Raw genomic sequence first — 22,203 nt, 5'->3', positions numbered from 1 at the left:
AAATATAAATAACAAAGAATCCCAAAATTAACTCTGATCACATAATGGTGAATCCTGCATTTGGGGTAATCAGAGCCCCGTTGAAAGGTGGAGCCTTTCTCCTTATTTATGAATTAATTTTGTATATTAAACTCTCTGAGCCTCTGTCACATCTGCTTAGGAGTCAATATTGCTTAGCTGAGTATCTGTAGAAGCCTTATTAAATGTTCAGTTCAGTTCTGTGAGCCAGATTACATACCCCACACTCTCTTCTGCAGCTCCCGGACCCCCGTGAAAATGCCCGCTCCCTCCATGTATACAGTGGGGCTTGGGTCCAGCAACAGCCTTGTAGGCAGATGGCACCTGTCACAAGCTTGGACGTGCTCTGCACTACCTCAGTGGCTACACAGGGTCCATCCTGTAGTTCCCTTCTCCCAGGGACACTTCAACAAAAAAGTGAGTCTGGGATCATGCAACAAAACCCCCTTCTTGGGGCTGGTTTAATGAGAAAGCAACAGTCTCTTTTCCCTACCTCTCAGCAGGACATATTCAGTCTCTCCCAGCCTCGCATTTGGGCAAACACAGTTCTTCTCCCCTTATATCTCCTTAGGTTGTTCAACACTAAACATAAACTCCAGCCTCCTCAGCTGTGTTCCAATCCTCTTCCCACTAGAGGGGTAGGGGATTCCCACAACCCCTTTCTGGGTCACAGTCTCACTCAATTCCAGGCTGCTTTTCAGAGTCCCTTTTCCGGAGCTCAGCTTCTGCTCTACCAGTCCTTCACTGATCCTGGGTGGGTCTTTCTAGCCACTGCTTACCCCTAGGCCATCCCATCTTACTGCTGAACTCCCAGCTCTGTTTGTTTTGCTCCACACAATTAATTACTACAATTACACTCCTTTCCAGAAGGCCCTCAAACTCTTTTTGAAACTTTTTTTAAACTGAATTAATTGTCCCACACTGGGGGTGTGCTGATAAGGCACAGGTGCACTGGTCCTAGCTCACCCTTATGAGCCAGTCATCCTGTGACAGCACCAGACTGTAAAATGTTCACATAAATAGCAGAACAAAATTTGGCTCTAATCCACAAGTGGGCTCTATATTGGGCGGGGAGCCCTGCATCCTGGCTTAGCCCCACTCACTTCAGGGTTGGTATAAAGCAACAGAAGAGGGAGGCCTGTTTTCATAGACTCGTAGAAGCTACTGCTGGAAAAGAATTGTCACCAAAATCTGCTGAGTACTTCCAAATCCCTTTGACTCCATTGGGGACTGCTCAGCAGGTCACAGGATGGGTTCTCACTTGAAAGGGAGGGAGGGGAGTGTTTTCATGAATAACTGTGGGGTAAGAAGATAGAAGGCAGGCATTTTATGCCAGGTCAGCAAATGCCATGTTAGGGTCTAATCCTGCTTTCATTTTGCGTGTGACTTGAATGGGGCTAGCCAAGCACCCGACCCTGCATGGTGCTAAATGGTGCATGCTACCTGCTGAGCACCCTTCACCCCACTAGTTTCAGCAAGAGAGCAGGCTCAGGCTTGTTGATTTCAGTGGGAGCCATTGGTGCTCAGTATCTTACAGGAGGCATTCCTCATTCTGCAAGATCAGGCATACAGGATATGCATGCTCTCTGCTGTGTTATGGGCATTTACAGCACAGCTTGTCAGGGTTATTGGGGGTTTGCAAGGTGGAACCATACCACATGATTTCATACTGGTCTCCTTACAGCCATTGCATACTTCCAATTTCAGCCAGTTGTGACCTGAGTGCGACTGGAACAACCAAACTAGAGGCCGGGGGCTCCTTGTCCCATTATTAATCCCTTGAGCTGTCCAGTCCTTTTATGATAAACTGTCCACATTTAAAAAATCCTCTCTAATGAGAGGTCGTTGTGGTAGAGCATTGATAGTGGGGAATGGGCAGGGGGCGGGCGAAGCTGTAATTTTTGCAGTGGTGAGCGGACACTCATTTCCCTGCTGTCCGTCTTGGCCCATTAAAATTTGCCTTGTAGCTCTGTGGTGGGAAGCGTAACCTTGTGTTACAGAGTGTCAGCATCTCGCTCCGCTGCTGTTTACAGCTGCATTTGTCATCATTGGTGTGGGATTAACCTCCCCTTGAGTCCGGCTGATCACTGTCACTGCTGGGTCCCTTTTTGCTGCCCCCGGCTTTTGTTTGTGCAGCCATCTCCCATAATGCTCTGAACACATGTGGAATTTGAATAGGTTTGTCTTTTTGTAGCCACTGAAAGCGAAGTCCTGGAATGTGTAAAAGACCTAATTACAGAGGATAAACCCCCTCTCTGGGTTAAAATATCAGAACTTTCCTTTCCTCTTTTTTGTTCCTTTACTATCCTTCTCCTTTTTCTTTAGTCTTCTCTCTCTCATTCCTTTTTTCATTCTCCTTTCTCCTCTTTCTCTTTTAAGCTATCTTCTTGGTCTCTCGGCAGTCACATTGTGTAGCCTTTTAAATCTAACTTGCCATCCCAGAAGTGTTTCTCAATAGCTCTCCAGTGTGTTTGATGTCAGGATCTGGTTTCTGCCAAACCTACAGCAGCAGCATAAGTAGGGATTGTAAAGTTCACACACGCACACAGATATCCAGTCTCCTGATCTGAACCTGGGTTGGGGGAGAACCTGAAAAAACAGAGCCATTATTTTTTTGCTGTCTTTAAAAGCACTTAAGTGAGGTCCTTCCACAAGTTGCTTGAGTCTTCCTGACACAAAACATACTTGCTCCCCACCTGCTGTTTTGTGTCTGTAATTTGTGTGTCTGGAAGAAGCACTGTTTGTAAATGTAAATCACTGAACCGGTTTCTAGTGGGGACTCTTGGCATGGAGAACAGGATATTTTTCCTCCCGTCCCTTAGCAGTTCCACCTTCTCTTGTGTTTGCAGAATCACTTAGCTTTTCTCTTTCTCTTGTCTCTGTGGTGTTTCCCCTTTTTTTTCATGTAGCAGGTGATGGGCTTAGGCATTGGAGCATGGGCATTGCTTAATGGGCCCAGGCAGAGTATATTGTACAGAGGGTTATTATTGCTGTAGAATGTAGAGTGTAGAATTAGCTGGTACTCGTTGAAGTCCTAGCCTTTCATGCACCCCTTCTGGCTCATCATCCTTTCATCTTCTCCTTCCCCTTTAGTAGTTGCCATGATACTTATACAGCCCCTTCCATCCAAGGATCTCCAAGCACTTCATAGACCTTAGTTTGTTAATTCTCATAACATTCCTGTGAGGTGTATAAGTGGTATCTCCATTTTACAAAAGAGCAAACTGAGACACAGATAAAATGCCTTGCCCAAGGTCACACAGCAAGATGGTGGCAGAGTTAGGAATAGAATCCAGGAATCCAGAATCCCAGTCCCCTGCTCCCATAACTAGACCACATCCTCATCTAGGTGCTTCACTGTGCACTTACCTGTGTGTTCAGGAAAGCTTCTGGCTGTTTCATCTGCAGTGCTGTTTTTGACTTAACATGGAAAGGGAGTGCTTTAAAGTGATATTCATTGCTGTAGTCCAAGCCTTTCCGAGTGTAGGCTTCAAAACAGTCTACTCTGGAACCATCTGAATTTCCCAGGGGAAATACATTTTGCTGCCTGTTAGAACATGGGGACAGTTTGGCTTCATTGTTTTTATAGGGTTGCCGCTTTAATTTTTCCTTTTTCTTTTTTTCACCGTTTTCATGTGAATTAAAATAAATTTGAGAGGGGGGAGGGAGAATTAAACAGTTGTATCCACAATATTTTCTAGGCTCTTAATCCTACAAGTTGATCTCACAGCTACAGTCAACAAGTTCAGTATATGTATCTGGGTTTGATTTCCTGGACCATCAGTGAGGTTCGGTTCACAGCGGTAATGTTTATATTGGGATCCTGACACTACGGTTGACTTGAGGAAGGATGTTTAGAGGAACTTGTGTGAGCCAAGGCCTGGTTTTGCTTTCACATCGGAGACCAGTGCTGGCACCTTATGTTTGCAGAGATGCCCATGTGGCAGGAGTGTATTGGATGATCGAGGATATACTGTGGTTACCATAAAGGGTGGTCTGCACATGCGATGATGCTTGCAATGCAGGAATTGGAGAATGGGATGTGAATCATTTTCCTAGTGGATTGTTGGTTTAATCTGGACTACCTTTGTGGTGATCAGAAGTTATTTGAGAGCTACCCTGGTGTCCTGTGCGGAACAAGTCGGTGGTCTCAGTCCAGTTCCTAGTGGAGAGATGCCTGTATCATGTTCATATTTCATCCCTGTAGTCTCCCTCTATTATAGTAAATGTTTAGGTTTGCTGGGCGATTATGCTGTCTGTCACCTTGTTGGAAGTCTGAGCAGAGGTGCCAAAGGCTGAAGGGGTCATGGAGACTGACTTGACCTCTCGTCCTGAGAGGGGGCTCTCCAGGACATGGATGAGGTGTGTATGAGGAAGCTTGCCCTGCTGCTACCCATTCTGTAAATGCTTTGTGGGCAAACAGGACTTCAGTCTCCTGGGCAGTCTGGCACCTTTCCATGAGCCTTAAATATTCTTTCTAAAAGCATCTTGGGGTGCAGATGGATTTCGGTCATTTTGTGTGAGCACAGAGTATCTGGGAAGGACAGTTAGATTCCTGGGTGCTCCCAGTGCCAAAGATTTTGTCAGAGCCATGTGAATGAGCAACAAAACCAGTAAAAAGCATAGTAAATATTTATGCTGGGTAAACCCTCTGGGAACAGAAACTGGAGCTAGGATGCTGGATTCACCCCATGATTTATATCCTCTCTCAGTTGGCTGGATTTGAGAGTCTAGCATTCAGTGGCAGACAAAACATTGTGTTTAAGCCCTTCCTGTTTCATCTCCCCATTCCCAGCTGTACTCATTACCTGAAGCTCCTTCCTTTCTAGATGAGGCTGAGGGAGAGTTTCAATGAGAATTGTGTGGGAGAAGCTAAGGGCTTGAACCCAAAGTCTGAGCACCTTCAGCTCAAACTGAAGTCAGTGGAAGTTGTGGGACCAAACAGGATCAGGCTATTCAGTCCTGGGCCCTTAATTACATGAACAAGCCCATTGAGTTGAATGGGTAAGAGCTGCAGAATTGGGTTTAAAGCCCTGATGCTGCAAGGTCTTGACTGTCTTCAGTGAAGCCAATTATAGTTCAGAGCATTCAACATCTCTCAGGATCAGGGCCCAAGCTTGTTGCTGTTTTTCTGAATGAATCATTAAGTGCATACAAAATCCAAGAAGTGGTAATCAAAAGGTGATACAGAATAAAGGGCCTTCTACAGTGTTTTTCAAATGTGACCATTGTGGCCGCATACAGCCACCAAGGGATTTTTCTGCAGCCCTGAAAGCTTCCTGGGTTAACATGTGGGATGGGAGGAACAAGCAGCGCCCAACTGTTGCTCCTGGCTGCCCTGGTGTTTGCTGGCACTGCCAGCAAGGGATCAGTGCCCTCCACCACACAATCTCCTGCGGGGTCCGGGAAGTGCCTCTGCAGACATGTGGGGCCAGTGTGTGTGTGGAGCGTGCTTCAGGCTTCAGCCCTTGGGTCTGGTTCTGGGCTTCAGCCCAGGACAGCGTGGCTTGGGCTTGGAAAAATTGTCAGAATGGCCACCAGCAGGGGTTAGTGGCCACACTCTGAGGCCACCAAAAAAATGGCCCTAAGAATTAGCATTGTTGATTAATTGCAGTTAACTCATGCAATTAACTCAGAAAAATTAATTGTGATTAATCGCATTGTTAAACAATAGACTGCCAATTGAAATTTATTAAATATTTTTGGATTTTTTTTACATTTTCAAATATATTGATTTCAATTACAACACAGAATACAAAGTGTACAGTGCTCACTTTATATTATTATTTTTTATTACAAATATTTGCCCTGTAAAAATGATAAAAGAAATATGATTTTTCAATTCCCCTCATACAAGTACTTTAGTGCAGTCTCTTTATCTGAAAGTGCAACTTACAAATGTAGATAATTTTTTTTGTTACATAACTGCACTCAAAAATAAAACAATGCAAAACTTTAGACCCTACACTCAGTCCTACTTCTTGTTCAGTCAATCAGGAAGACAAACAAGTTTGTTTACATTTGCAGGAGATAATGCTGCCCACTTCTTGTTTACAATGTCACCAGAAAGTGAGAACAGGCATTCTCATGGGACTTTTGTAGCAGGCATTACAAGGTATTTATGTGCCAGATATGCTAAACATTAGTATGCCCCTTCATGCTTCGGCCACCATTCCAGAGGACATGCTTCCATGGTGATGATGCGCGTTAAAAAATAATGCGCTAATTAAATTTGTGACTGAACTTCTTGGGGGAGAATTGTATGTCCCCCTGCTCTGTTTTACCCATATTCTGCCATATATTTCATGTTATAGTATTCTTGGATGATGACTCAACACATGTTCATTTTAAGAACACTTTCGCTGCAGATTTGACAAAACACAAAGAAGGTACCAATGTGAGATTTCTAAAAATAGCTACAGCACTCGACCCAAGGTTTAAGAATCTGAAGTACCTTCCAAAATCAGAGAGGGACGAGGTGTGGAGCATGCTTTCAGAAGTGTTAAAAGAGCAATATTCCGATGCAGAAACTACAGAACCCGAACCACCAAAAAAGAAAAATCAGCCTTCTGGTGGTCACCTCTGACTCAGATTATGAAAATGAACATGTCAATCTGCACTGCTTTGGATTGTTATCGAGCAGAACCCGTCATCAGCATGGACGCAAGTCCTCTGGAATGGTGGATGAAGCATGAAGGGACATATGAATCTTTAGCGCATCTGGCATGTAAATATCTTGCGACATCAGCTACAACAGTGCCATGCAAACGCCTGTTGTCACTTTCAGGTGACATTGTGAACAAGAAGCAGGCAGCATTATCTCCTGCAAATGAAAACAAACTTGTTTGTCTGAGCGATAGGCTGAACAAGAAATAGGACTGAGTGGACTTTTAGGGCTAAAGATTTACATTTTTCTATTTTTGAATGCAGTTATTTTTTGTACATAATTCTGCATTTGTAAGTTCAACTTTCATGTTAAAGAGATAAATGGTATTGTTTAACAGTGCGATTAATCGTGATTAATTTTTTTAATCGCTTGTCAGTCCTATTAAGAACCCCTGATAGGAGCTTCTGAAAGTCTCTCCTCTGCCTGAAATTGGCCATCAGAGTGAATGCAAGGAAGCGATTTCCATTGGAAAGCTTCTTGCTTTGATTAACTAAAACTCAATCTCACTCAGGACACATGCACAGTTAGGGCCCTCAGACTTTTTCAGGTTTCAGAATCATAGTCTGTGTTTTGGGATTAGCAACAGTGTGCAGCCTTCTTGGAAGGAATTCTCAGCTTTTGAAAGCAGCTAGGAGACAAAGAAGTATTCTGGAGAGGACCTTGTGCCCTCATTCTCTCTCCCCCTCACACCTTTTATAATTTACAGTTAATAACAAGATTTATGCTTATTTGCTACACAAATTTTCTTTCTGCCACAACGGGTTTATTTGAACAGTACAGAGTGGCAGCCTGCATTGAGTGATTCTCTACAAGTAAATCTATCCAGAGGGGATTCCCAGACAGCCGGAGTCAGCAGGCAACTAACTTATAGCCCCCAGCGAAACATTAGTCAAGATAATTTACCACTGTCAGCCAAAGAAAGACACTATCAGCTTCGTGACCTCATGTACAGGCAGTAACCCTAATGGTGCGATAATGCTTCAGTTTGTTTGGGGAGTTCCTGGGTATATTGCTGTGGATTTCCAATGCTGGAGGATGATTCCATCAGGTCTTAGAGGGCAATAGCAGTGCAGGTTTCAGGCCAGGAAGGGGGAGTTCGACGTGTGTTGCTACATTATGCAATATCCTTTGGTGCTGCAGAGAGAATGCTTTAATTTATCAATCAATTTTCTGTTGTGTTTGACCTTTGGATGAGGGTTGTTTTTTTTTTTTGTTTGGCCTGGTTTTGTCTCTTATTGCTGAGTGTTCATTGACTTTTTTTTTTGTGGTTCATGCAAAATGTACTCTCTTAAATTGTCGATTCCTTTTACTGTGTTTTTAGACAAATATACATACACAAGATGCAGACACAAATGTACTTACAGAGTATAGTTAAAGAACTCTGTCAGGTCACTTTAGGCCCCAGATCTGCAATCAATAGGAAGGTTTTCTTGAAATTATTTTAAAACTCAATTATAGTAGAATCTCAGAGTTACGAACACCAGAGTTACGAACTGACTGGTCGACCACACATGTCATTTGGAACCGGAAGTACACAATCAGGCAGCAGCAGAGACCAAAAAAAAAAAAAAGCAAATACAGTACAGCACTGTGTTAAGTGTAAACTGCTAAAAAAAATCCATAAAGAGAAAATTAAAAAAAAAGATTCGACAAGGAAACTGTTTCTGTGCTTGTCCACTTAAATTAAGATGGTTAAAAGCCGCATTTTTCGTCTGCATAGTAAAGTTTCAAAGCTGTATTAAGTCAATGTTCAGTTGTAAACTTTTGAAAGAACAACCATAATGTTTCATTCAGAGTTATGAACATTTGAGTTATGAACAATCTCTATTCCCAAGGTATTCATAACTCAGTTTCTACTGTAAGAATTTTTGTGTGGATGTCACTCAACTTCCTCCTCTTGCTGTGTTTATAACCCAAACACTGCAGCCTTGTGCTAGTGCATCAGACACGGAAATTTGCTGCCATTTTAACATTTGCAGTAGTATTGAAGGGCCTACACAGGTTGGGGTCCCATCATGATAGGTGCTGTACAGACATATAACAAAAAGAAAAGGAGGACTTGTGGCACCTTAGAGACTAACAAATTTATTTGAGCATAAGCTTTCGTGAGTTACAGCTCACTTCACTGCATCCGATGAAGTGAGCTGTAGCTCACGAAAGCTTATGCTCTAAGGTACCACAAGTCCGCCTTTTCTTTTTGCGGATACAGACTAACATGGCTGCTACTCTGAAACCAGACATATAACAATGACAGTCCCTGCCCCAGGGAGTTTACAATCCAAAAGACCATTCAAAACATGGGGATAAGACAAACAAGCAGGCTGAGGGGTGAGGGTGGGGGAGACAGTAACAAATTATAGTATGTGCGAAATGCTTAGTCATTCAGTAGCAGTGGTCATAACTCATCACCTGCCCAGTTGTCATCAGCTTGCACTTTTCTATATGCGTTTTGGCAGAGTTGGGTTTTGAGGAGGGAAATTGACTAAGCTTTTTCTTCTTCAGGCAAACAGCATTAATAGTCAAAAGTTGATTAGACTTTTAAAATTGTTTTAAAATAATTTTTATACTCAAAGGTGTTCAAACACAGGTGAGGAAATTAATTTTTAAATTGTCAGGCCAGAAATGTCAAAACTTAGGTGTTGAACATAAGGCATCTAAATAAGTGGTTTGATGTTCAGCGGTGGTGAGCCCCCATAGCTCCTACTAACGGCAGTGGGTGGTCCGATTGCTCAGCTGCTCTGATAATCAGCACACTTTTTGAGTGCGTGCTAGGCACCCAAATTCAAAGTTTTTGGCAATCATTTTCAATCTGACAGTGTCCCTTTAATCATGACGAATTTCACTATGCTTGTACGATGCTTTTGAGATGTAAAGTTCTCTATACCGGCTAAGCATTCTTACCGTTGGAGTGTTGAGCTGCCAGCTGGTGAGTCTGTGTTGCTTGGCAGCCCCACTCCCTGCCTGCCCAGCAAGAGTGGGAGCCTTTTGTAACATGCATCCTGCCTGTTGTAAAGGGCACCTATTAATTCTGCACAGGTGATGGCGCGCGGCAAGGTGGCGCCTGCACTGCATACACTTGGGTAATGACGGGTTGTGGGATCAAGGTGAGATAATGGTATCTTTCCAAGCATGAGTGTGGAGAATGTGCTGTGTGCAGAATGGCTTATAGAGGGCAGCATCCACTCATGATTCCTCTTGCACAGAGGAAGAGACACCAGCCTCAAAACTTCACCGCATCTGCTGCTTTTCCAGCCTCTTGAAAGAACTCTATGCAGGAGCCTTGCTCTTCAGGGAGTCATTTGCTTCCAGATGATTTAATTCCCACCCTGAAACCTTTCCCTTGAGAATCTTAACTCTCCCCCTGCCTCTAGTGCTCCTGGGCAGTTGGACTCTGCTGCTGTGCTCAGACACATGTTGCCTTTATCAATTTTTAACTTAATCAGAGAGGGCTAATATGATGACTGGTGGATAAAATAAGTCAAGAAAAATTTATAAGAAAAATTCAACTCCCAAACTATACCTACCTGCAAATATTTCACACTTTCCTTGATTTTGTCTCCCCTCTCGCTTTTACTCAGGGGAACATGAATCCTTCCATGTCCCTGAAAGGGCTTAGTTCAGTGCCTAATGGACAAGTGTCTACCTCGCCATAACTATTATCATGGTTGACTCTCTTGTTGACTGTCAAGGATTGAATGAGTTGCAGAGACGTGAGCTCCCGTCCAGTAATAACAAATGGCAATTTCCACCTGAAGATTTCAAAGTGCTTTATAAAACCATTGAAACTCACAACAGGTCCCCTGGCAGGTGGGTTAGTAGCGCTATCCCTCTGTTGAAGGTGGGGTCACTGAGGCACAGAGAGATGGAATGACTTTCCCAAGGATCACCAAGCACTTTATAAGATAAATATACAGGAATCATGCCACCAATGTAATGTAGCCATATCTTACATAAATTAAGTTGTCATGGGATAAGAGGGAAGATCCTTTCATGGATTGAGAATTTGTTAAAAGACAGGGAACAAAGGGTAGGAATGAATGGTAAATTTTCAGAATGGAGAGAGGTAACTAGTGATGTTCCCCAAGGGTCAGTCCTAGGACCAATCCTATTCAACTTATTCATAAATGATCTGGAGAAAGGGGTAAACAATGAGGTGACAAAGTTTGCAGATGATACTAAACTGCTCAAGATACTTAAGACCAAAGCAGACTGTGAAGAACTTCAAAAAGATCTCACAAAACTAAGTGATTGGGCAACAAAATGGCAAATGAAATGTAATGTGGATAAATGTAAAGTAATGCATATTGGAAAAAATAACCCCAACTTTACATACAATATGATGGGGGCTAATTTTGCTACAGCTCATCAGGAGAAAGATCTTGGAGTCATCGTGGATAGTTTTCTGAAGGTGTCCACACAGTGTGCAGCAGCAATCAAAAAAGCAAACGGGATGTTGGAAATCATTAAAAAAGGGATAGAGAATAAAACTGAGAATATCTTATTGCCCTTATATAAATCCATGATACACCCACATCTTGAATACTGCATACAGATGTGGTCCCCTCATCTCAAAAAAGATATACTGGCATTAGAAAAGGTTCAGAAAAGGGCAACTAAAATGATTAGGGGTTTGGAACGGGTCCCATATGAGGAGAGGTTAAAGAGGCTCGGACTTTTCAGCTTGGAAAAGAGGAGACTAAGGGGGGATATGATAGAGGTATATAAAATCATGAGTGGTGTGAAAAAAGTGAATAAGGAAAAGTTATTTACTTGTTCCCATAATAGAAGAACATAGGGCCACCAAATGAAATTAATGGGTAGTAGGTTTAAAACAAATAAAAGGAAGTTCTTCACTCAGTGCACAGTCAATCCGTGGAACTCCTTGCCTGAGGAGGTTGTGAAGGCTAGGACTATAACAGGGTTTAAAAGAGAACTGGATAAATTCATGGAGGTTAAGTCCATTAATGGCTATTAGCCAGGATGGGTAAGGAATGGTGTTCCTAGCCTCCGTTTGTCAGAGGGTGGAGACGGATGGCAGGAGAGAGATCACTTAATCATTACCTGTTAAGTTCACTCCCTCTGGGGCACCTGGCAATGGCCACTGTCAGTAGACAGGATACTGGGCTGGATGGACCTTTGGTCTGACTCAGTATGGCCATTCTTATGTTCTTCTGTTCTCTGAGATGGAGGGCAGCAGCCAGGTTAATAGAATTAAAAAGGTTAGAGTTGGGAAAAACCTGAGATCAGGGGTTCCTTAATGTTTCATAGCGTGGGCCCTCTCCCACTCTCAGAACATTTCTGTGACAATTGCAGCGATTGCTTACCTTGGGAATTCTCAAACATCTTCATGGATCGATGCTTCTCTCCTCCCATTCACAACTGTATAGACCATCTCCCTCCGATTCACAATTCTATAACATCCACAGCAGTGGCAGCTATAGAATCATAGGACTGGAAGACCTTGAGAGGTCTTCTAATCCAGTCCCTTGCACTAAAGGCAGGACTAAGCATTGCCTAGACCATCCCTGACAGTCCCTATGGCAGTTGCTCACATGAAAAGGTAATGAATGGTAGGAGATACTGATATATATTTTAGCGTTTATTAAAAATTATTACAAAATGGGAACAAGGAAAAGAAGCATCATTGTATGATCTACTGGGACCATCACTAGGCCACAGTGAGAGGCACTGTATTCAATTAGCTGTTCTATCTCTCCTTGGCCAGTGCATTTACTAGTGCTTTGTAGAGTCTTGTTTTAAGTGGCTTCCACTTGAATGCAACAGTAATAATAATTCCACAGCCTAGTACATCTTGCTGTCAGGAAGTTTTCCTTTTATTCAGCCTAAATTTCCTTAGTTCCATTCCATCACTCCTGTTCATTCCCCCATGCCACCATAAATGAGCCCTTTCCTTCTTTAGCATCTGTACCCTTCAGATGTTTGCAGACGGTTATCATGTTGTTTCTGCCTCTTCCCCCCTGCCCCCCATCCTGGTCTCTTAGCCAAGTTCTACATATTTAGCTCATTTAATCTTTCCTCATAAGTCAAGGCTGTAATTGACAGCCCTGACAGGGAGAGCCGCATTGGTTACACACATTGCCAACAGGATATAAATACTTTCTATGCAGTGATTGAGAATTATAGTCAAGATTGTGATGAGCCCTCCCCAGACCCTATTTTTGGTAATGCCTTTTTCAACGCCAGGTTGCCTCGACCCCATGCAACAATGGCTCAGTCTCTCACATTGCTGGTAAGGGTCACCAAGCACTAGGTCCATCTCCATCACTGGTCAGTTGTGACATCGAAGTTTTAAACCATCTGGGGGTCCAAATCAAGCCTGAATTTTCATGAAAATGTTGCCCCAGCCAGGAGCAGGAGCAGGGGTTGCCATACAGACACAAAGACAGAGATTCCAGCATTTGAACCTTGTGTGTCCAATGTTCAGCTAGTATGTTTGTCTACTGCGAGTACCAGGGCTTTGGAGCTGTGCTCCGACTCCGCTCCAGCTCCAGCTCCGGGCAAAAACCTGCAGCTCCACTGTTCCGGAGCTGCTCAGCGGGCTCCACTCCAAAGCCCTGATGAGTACATTGCTGTGCAGAAGCTCTCAGCACTGGCAGGGCACTGCCATGCTGAGGCTTACAGGATTGACAAATGCACCCGGCATGGCCAAGAGAAAGTGCACAATGCGACATTCCTGGCTGCCATTGCAGTGAAGAGGTGTAAGGGTCCTGCTGATACAAGCGGGAGCTGGGGGAAGGGCTGTTATCCATAACCTGTGAGGTGTTGGAATGGATAAAGGGGTAACTGTTGTGCTGCGCACTATTGTGTAGGTATGCACAGCTCTGTTTTCAGCTGAGCAGATTTTGTTGTAGGTTGCCTTAGGTGACTTGTCTTCTCATTTGCTGTACTTTCTGCGAGGAGATTGGTGTAGCAGGCACTAGTGTTGGGGAGCTGGGAAGTGGATGGTCTGGTTTTTAATGCTGTGTTCTGTAAAGCTTCGTAACGATGCAGATTCCCCACTGGGGCTAGTTCACAAACATTACATGTATTATTGCAAAGCATGCAACATAAAGAGGGCATTTTATGAAAGGGAATATCAGAGGAAACATTATAGCAGAGACCTTTATAGCCCTTCTATTATTATGGTTTAAATCTTGACGTGGCCTTTATTTGCAATGATACTGGGACAGTAAAGAAGTGCATTTCTCTCCCCACCCACCCCCAACCCCCAATCTCTCTTTCCCTATCCTCTTTTCATTCTTTTCTTCCACATCCTGTTCTGAATCTGTGGTGCAGAGATACAAATCATTAAACATGCAAGCAGTCAGAGAGCCAGGTTTCGGTTTGTGTGGAATCGGCCCCCTTTGACTCAGAAGTTAGAAACCAGATGACTCACTGTTATGCATGTTTGTTGTTTTACTAACTGTCATTTTGCAAGATACTGTTAAAGCTTCAAACCAAGATTACTGGAGTGTGAGGTGGTGTGTGTGTTCATGGTTCTTTTGGAAGATTTTAAAAATGATTGTAACTGAGCTTTCTCTAAAGAGCTGAAAATTGCATGTATTGGCAATATAAAAATATGTAAGGATCCATTTTGTCCTGCTACCTGAAAAATATTGTCTGGATCAATTACTGGAAAAGCCCCCAGGTGCTAAACATCTGGTGGGGGTTGTAGGGCCCCTGTTTTGTGTTTTTTAATGTATGCCCAAAGGAACAGGTTTCTCAAAAGGAAAGCAGACAGATGTTTTTCATTTGTAGAATTTTAAGGAATAAATGCCATTCCTGCTTTTCTTTCTTATTTCTAACAAAATTCTAGTATTTCCTTTCTAGGAAGCCAGAAAACTTGAGGGTAGGTCAATGGCAGAATTCCATAGCAATATGGAAAACCAGAAAAGATATCTAGAAATCTCTTATTTTCTAGTGATTCATTACTATTTGTACAACAGTTCATATATTGTAAATTCAGTATGAATTGTTATTGTTTTTATCTCCAGTACTTTTTAATTGTAAAAAATAGAAATGCATTTGTTAAATTCTGCATGCATGATTCTGAACTTTAACTCAGTGTAAATCAAGAGCCACTCTATCAAATCAGTGGGCTCAGGTTTGTGAGCTCAGAATTGGGCCCTTTGTGTGAAAACGACACATAGCTCCCTTCTGATGTAATCCACTTGTGGTTATGGATTTCCCCATAGTTTTCAGGCCCCTACCCTTTATAACCACTGTGTGCACGGCTCATGTTGTGATCTGCTGCAGCTCCTGTCACAACACAAAGAACTGTGACGTAGCCCTAGGGGCACTTACCTGCCTGTCACAGTGTATTAGAAAGTGACAAGTTAGTGGCTAACTTTAAAGAAATAGTTTGTGGTTGGTGTCTCCTTTTAGATTGAGATGGAGCATCTCTCGGTTTAATGGCAAAACAGCCATTAGAAACCGAAAAAAGGGGCTGCTGCTAAGATCAGGAAGTTTGGATGCATACACCCCGCTCAGAGGGAAAGTTGTGCTCATCTGATTGTTCTGATCAGAAAAAGAATGTCTCTTGTTTTTTTGTTTTATTTTATTTTATTTTATTTTATTTTTAAGAAAAGGGAATTTAATGCTTCTGAAATTTAACAAATTGATAGCCCCAGAAACCGAAACCTTCTGCTTGTAGGACAGATGCTGCATGAGAGTGACATTGCAAGCTTCCCCCCACTTCGGTATGGAAAGGACTCCCTATAGGGATGATAGGGGAGTTCAGTCTCCATAGCCCATCCAATGCTTGGCTTCTCTTCTGATGCTGCAAAGAAGCAAGCCAATTCTTCCATTTAGTTGACTATTGTATATACTTTAAAAGGGAAGGTTTTAAAGTAGTTGGCTGCTATATAGACTGTTAAAGGGAAGTTATTTATTTTAACTGGCTTTGGTATGGATTGTTACAAGGGTGTTCTTTTAGCTGCCGTTGTTATATTGACTGGTAAATGCAATGGACTGTATTGCTAGTAGCTGTCATGTTGCCTGTTACAGAAAAGATCTGTATTTAAGCAGTAGCACTGCACTGGGATCTCCCAGGCAGGATATTAATGCTAATTCATCTGCTCACCCCCTGCTGTGAGTGTTATTTGTTTAAATCTGTAGAATCCCACAGCGCGTTTATATCCTCACTAGAGTGAGCTCCGCTCCCTATAATTATTTAACATTATATGCTGATATAAATTGTAACAGTTAAAGAATGGTAATGAGTAGCAAAAAAACCCACAAATTTAACCTTAGAAATGGCAGAGTCAGCTCTTAAAACAGCAGCCAGCAACTTTCTCTCTCTCTTTTCCCAAGTCCATAGGTACAATATTGTGCATACATTATGTGTGCGTGTGTGTTCATGCTTGCGCTGGCAACTGTGCCAGGCAAGCTGTAATTATGCAGAATATACTGGGTAGCTTAGTCACACACGCATAATTACATATGGTGCCAAAGTACAGTGAGTCGAGATCTCAGCAGTTCAGTGTCTTGATTAGCAGTTTGATAGGTGATTTGAGTAGAGGCTACCATATTGGTGTAGGAAATGATGCCCCCGGATTCATCCCTGCGGCTGTCCACAGGGAATATGTGTCCAGAGGTTAAGCTAACAAACCATTGGGTGTCAGTATTGTTCCATTTAAATGCAGCCTGCAGAGAGTTTGTGGGGCAATAAAAACTGGACTTTCAAAGCAGCAGTTTTGTCTGTAAACAACTAAGGTACAATTTATATATTCATATCTATACCTATTTCATTTGTATGTAGAGGCAGGTGAATATATCTAGCAGAACCATTATATTCTGCTGATCTGAATTCCTTGCCTTTTCATTTGGATATTGTAGCCTGCTTGCCCTAAACTCTTGTGTGTTATGGCCATGCGCTGTTAAACAGCTGCTGCGTTCTGCTCCAGAAGTAGCTGCGCTTCAGTGGATAATGTGACCCCTGTGTATAATTTTTATATCAGTTTAAAACTTGAGGTTTTTAGAAATAAAACTTTTTATGATGTGCAGAATTACCCGTGGAAACAACAAACAGTAACATTCAGTTTATATTTGTGAAAAGCTTTGGCCCTGCTTGGGTTGGAAGGCGCTATAGAAATGTAAGTAGCTCTTCTATCCATGCACATGGCACATCCACATGTGTTACTTATACCTAGCCAAAATCAGATCTGTATTACAACAGAGAAATATCTAAACTGGATAAGGAAGCTTTCATCTACTTAAAAAAATAAAATAAAAAAACCTGTGTAGGAATTAGAGGAAACCTTATAAAAAGCAAAGAAAATTCATTTTAAAAAGATTCCTTCATTCCCTCCCTTCCTCCTCTGATTTCGGGTAGGGAGTAAAAGCTGCCACAAGAGGAGCCGAACTTGTACTTGATTTGCAGAGTAGCGTGATGGTCGGTCGAGTTGCGTTGGCAGCATGGATCTGTGCCAGACTTCACCACAATTCATACTGTGTCAGTTTAATAAATGCACTACTTAAATTATGAAATTACAAAAGAAAAAAGAGAATGCACTTATTCAGACTCTTAATACATTAAAAATAAGGCATTAAAACACTGACTTTTTTTTCCCTTCCAGAATCAATAATGAACAGGAAGGGTTGTAGACATTAACAGTCATGGACATTCAAACTCTTATACATAAATTATCTTAGAAAAATGCACATAAGACTTGAATAATGTAAATACATTAATGCATTTAATAATTTAAACATTAAAGCGCATGCAGGAATTCGCAGCAGAGGCTGTTCTGAGATAAGGAACGGTCCTGGAAGTTGTGTGTCCCAAGATCGATGGCTGGTTTCCCCTTGAGAAAACTCTCTGGGGAAGTCGCGCTGTGCAGCTAGATGACCGCCTGTCCTGAGAAATCCCAGGATGTTCGCCATCTCATCTACTCCTTCCTCTCCCCTACTCATATCCCACTGACTTGAAAAATCCAACCTGTATCCTGAATTCTGCTCTCTCTCCATGGCAAATAATTTGCAATTTGTCTGAAAATCAGGTGCAACAACTTTGAAGAAAAGAGAGAGTTGTGTCTAAAAACAAAACACAAACAATGGTTAAAGAAGCTTCTGCAGCCAGGGAGTTGAGAGGAAGTTTCAGGGTTCTCCATTCCCATGGCATTGTGCGGGACAGGAGACAGGGCCTATGCTTGTGATGGTGGGGAGAAGAGCTGGGTGGAAGACATCTGGAATTCAATCTCCTGTTCTCCTGGGAGATAGGCCCAAGTTGAGAGCCAGCCTTAAGTACAAGCAATGAAATGGGGATCCTGCTCTTCTGGGGCTCCGCATGGACCTATAATTCACTGGCCAGCCCAACTTCCACTCTTTGGCAGATGTACCAGGGAAGACCACTCTGCCCAGTCATGCCCTCCTGCAGGTCATAAGGCTGCCCCATCTCCAGCATACTAACAAATTTATTTGAACATACCACAAGTACTCTTTTTCTTTTTGCGAATACAGACTAACACGGCTGCTACTCTGAAACCTAGCATACTGACTGTGTGCATGCTTCTCTCTGTTCTTGCTTTTGTCCTCCCGTTTGGACTGAAGCATCCTCATCACTGTAGCAGCATCTGACTAGCACACCAAGGTTCTCCTGCCAGACATTTTCCTCAGGACTGAGTTGTGTCATTTCTCTGGGTGTAATTAAGTTTGAAAGGTGTTGCATCTGCCCCTCACTGCAACTCCCCTTGGTTCAGATCCTAGTTCTCCTTGCCTTCTCCTCAGGGGAGCATGCAAGCAGTTGCTTTGGAGGCCATTTTCACCCTGCGGTACTCCTCACAGTGTGGTGTGAGATATCCTGCTTAGCTTAGATACCGAGGTGATGGGTACTAATAAAAAAAAATTGCTTAGTCTGATTCTAAAGGGAGAAAGATATTCGTTAATTAAAGGAGCCTGGCACAGGGCAGCTGTAATTATAGGTGCGAGAAATCTGAATCTGAAGTAGGCTGTGCAGATGGGGAAGTGTAAGGAGGCACTCAGAACTGTGGGCTCTGGGCAAGAATGCTGCAAAACCAGATTTTGTAACTCACGCTTTGGCAGAATTTCTTACTGAATTCCTCTTTATTCATTTCTTTTAATAGAGAGCTGAACCTGTATGTGTATGTATGTGCGCACGTGCTCGCTTGCGTACAATGCAGGTTGCACCTTGTGACTGGAAGGGTGATATTATTAAGGCCAAGGAGATTGGAAGGCAAATCCTGTTGGAGAGACAGACCCTGCCCAGAAAAAGAGTTGGGAGCTAACGATCCCCCATTACTCCTCTGGTTGTACTATTGGTGATTCCTCTGGGTGTTTGTCCTATTTATCGTCTTTGCACCCTTGTATCTACATCACTGCAGGGAAGGATCTTTGTGGGATGCCCTGAGGCCCCCAGAACCAGCTGGGAGGTGGCTCCTAAACTCTTGTGTAGGTCTGGGGTGTGGAAAATCCAAACAGATGTTCTGTGTATCATGCCTTTTCTCCTCTTGTTGAAAACTCCAATTTCCATAGAGTATTTTCCCCTCCAGGGACCAGCTCTGCAGCCCTCTTCTGAGGTGGATCTGCTCATCCAGTTGCTTCACTCCAGGCAGATTTCTAGGTGGGTCCCACAGTGGGGACTAGAGGGGCTGTCTGTGTAGGGAGTCAGCATTAGTCTAGTGCAGTGGTATGCAAACTATGGCCCGGGGGCCACAACCGGCCCTCCAGGCATTTTAATCTGGCCCTCAAGCTCCTGCTGGGAAGCGGGGTCTGGGGCTTGCCCTGCTCTGGCACTCCAGCCAGGGAGCGGGATTGGGGTCTTGCCCCACTCCACACAGCTCCCGGAAGCAGGTGTATGTCCCCTCTCCATCTCCTACGTGTAGGGGCAGCCAGAGGGCTCCACGCACTGCCCCTGCAGCTCCTATTGGCCAGGAACTGCAGCCAATAGAAGCTGCAGGGACGGTGGCTGTGCACAGGGCAGCGTGCAAAGCTGCCTGGCCGCACTTCCGCATAGGAGCTGGAGTGGGGACATGCTGCTCTTTCTGGGAGCTGCTTGAGGTAAGTGCCGCCTGGAGCCTGCCCTCCGAACCCCTCCCATGCCCCAATCCCCTGCCCCAGCCCTGATCCCCCTCCCACCCTCCGAACCCCTCGGTCCCAGCCTGGAGTACCCTCCTTCACCTCTAACCCCTCATCCCCAGCCCCACTCCATAACCTGCATCCCCAGCTGGAGCCCTCCTTCCCTCCAACCCCCAATTTTGTGAGCATTAATGGCCCACCATACAAGTTCCATACCCAGATGTGTCCCTCGGACCAAAAAGTTTGCCCATCCTTGGTCTAGTAGTGAGAGTGGGAGACTGGGATTCAGGAGGCCTGAGTTCTAATTCCAGCTATGTCCCTGACTTGCTTGGATGAGTCACTGTCTGTGCTTGTGTTTCCCTCTCTGAAAAAGGGGGACAATAGTGCTTTTATGTTAAAGGGACTCTTTGGCGGAAGATGCTCAAAGCAAAGAGTGCTTCAAATTACAGTGGATGTTAAGTACTATCCGGACTACTGAGGAAAGACTGGGTGAGGAGCTACCCTGGATAAAGTCTTCAGGGAGGAGGAGGAGTTGATTGGGGATCTCCCAAGGCATGCATGGTTTACTGGTCACATTTGGCTGGATTTAAGAGGCAGAAATATTTATAGCAAATCCTAATGCTGTGTCAAAGCCTGCTTTCCGCTTTGCTGGCTTTGTCTCCATGGGGGTATCGCATGCTTTATCCCATTTCACAGCCTGGACCCTTTGTGCCCTGCTTAGGGGATTACATGGGGCAGAGAAGTAAGAAGGGAGGGAATCCCACCACTACCCCAGCCCTTTATCTGTCTATCTGGCGATGTATCTGTCTGTGTATCTCTGTCTATCTACTTTCCTGGGAGCCAAGCTTCCTGCCTTCCTTGCCCTGAAATGCTGATTCAGAAGCAGGCAGCATCTTTCGGGCTTTTGGCAGAATAAATGGCTCTTGCTTGCTCTCCTGGCACTGGGATTTCATCCCTGATTTACGGTGCTCAGGCTTATCAATGTCCCTTGCCTGAGCTTGGCACAGTGGTGATGATATGAAGGTCGTTCTGTGTATGGCTTGTCTGCTTTGGGAGAAGTGGTGGGAGGGTGGATGTCTGGAGCAGCGTCTCCTGCTGGGAGTGGGAGGAATAGGAGGGGAGGATAGTGGGAGGAATAGGAGGGGAGGATAGCTCAGCATTCCTTCCTCTCAGCCTCTTGCGATGGGATGAAGGTTTTGACAACCTAATTCAGCATTTAGAGAAGGATAGAGCTGTGCAGAAAGTTTCCCCACTCCCACTCCTTACAGCCCAGTTGTGACAAACTGACAGATAATTAACAAATCAAGGCTTCCTATTAGTGTTGTCCCCGATGCTTTGAAATGGCTCCTTCATTGCACATGTCCTTTGGCAGAAGCCTGCACATTATGGCTATTGAGTGAGGCATTTAGATCAGCTTACAGGGGCTGAGGCTTACCAAGATATCTGAATGTTTCTGAACACAATCAATGTTAACTGTCAAGAAGAAGGTACAAGGGACAATGCTGGGCAGAAGTTGTTGCCTTACTGATTAGAATAGACATTAGAAACTCCTCCAGTAATGCAAGGTGTTGCTAAGGAGTATCTCTTGCTTTCACAGAGGATGGCATGAGTTGAAACCACAGTTAAGAGGGCAGAGTTTTGTTGGTCTGGGATTGGTTATGGTTATAAAGTCTACATGCCAAGAACAAGCTTGGATCAGTAGATCCTTATTCATTAGATCCAGAATCAAGTCTGGCTGTGCTCAGACACTGTTCACAATTTGCTGTGTGGCCTTTCCCCTTCCTTTGCCTTAGAACTGCTGAAACATAGGCTAGGTCTACCCTTGAAGCTGGGGTTGTGATGCCCAGCTTGAGTAGGCAGGTTTTTACTCAGGGTGGCTAGCCCATGCTTCCGTGGGTATACTACTGTTTTTAGTGCACTAGTTCAATGAAAGCTGGCAGGAGTATGTCTACTTGAACTAAGCATCACACCCCAGCTCCAGGTGTAGACATAGCCTATGGAAGTGGGTCCCCCAAAAAACCTTTGTCTCTCTGTGTAACCTAGAATGGTCACTCTTCTCATTCTCCTCCAGATAAGTTTAAATCTCCAAATATACCAAGATGTAGGTACACACAGCCAGTGGTTCCTGAGCCTAACACATGTTGGAGCAGTGAGAAAGACCTAATTGCATCAAACCCACTCTTAAGTTCATGTATGTGGAGCCCATCAAGCTGAAAGCATCCAGACAGCATCTGCTGTTATCAAATCACTCGTGAGTCCAGCTAATTAAAATAGAGCTTCATTTTTCTGAACCATTGTTTGGCAGGAATTTGAAACAGGTCTAACCCAATTTCTGCGTGTTTATGAGCCTTTATTATATCAAAGGTACTTTTCTGTAAACGTACAGGGCAGTGTTAAATGAATTGATCCGCACTGTATCACTGTAAATGCACTATGGAGTTGCTAATGATTTCTCTTTCAGCTTTCTGGTTTCCAGACATATT

At 43.8% G+C, this 22,203-nt stretch overlaps 1 protein-coding gene across 3 annotated transcripts in view; it reads left to right on the top strand.

The window, feature by feature from the left end:
• Window positions 1-22,203, top strand: part of PEX14 (peroxisomal biogenesis factor 14) — a 193,235-nt gene that overhangs the window by 18,835 nt on the left and 152,197 nt on the right. For 2 of the 3 annotated variants that reach the window (XM_043499972.1, XM_043499971.1), the window contains exon 3: window positions 258-435. The exons of the other annotated variant lie outside the window; for it this stretch is intronic. In XM_043499972.1, the coding sequence (XP_043355907.1) occupies window positions 258-435 (178 nt within the window). The remainder of the gene's footprint in view (window positions 1-257; window positions 436-22,203) is intronic. 3 annotated transcript variants of the gene reach the window in all.

The sequence above is a fragment of the Dermochelys coriacea genome, chromosome 18 (assembly GCF_009764565.3).
Source record: "Dermochelys coriacea isolate rDerCor1 chromosome 18, rDerCor1.pri.v4, whole genome shotgun sequence".
In the NCBI taxonomy this organism is placed as follows: Eukaryota; Metazoa; Chordata; order Testudines; family Dermochelyidae; genus Dermochelys; species Dermochelys coriacea.
This window is presented reverse-complemented; position numbering and strand designations above follow the sequence as displayed.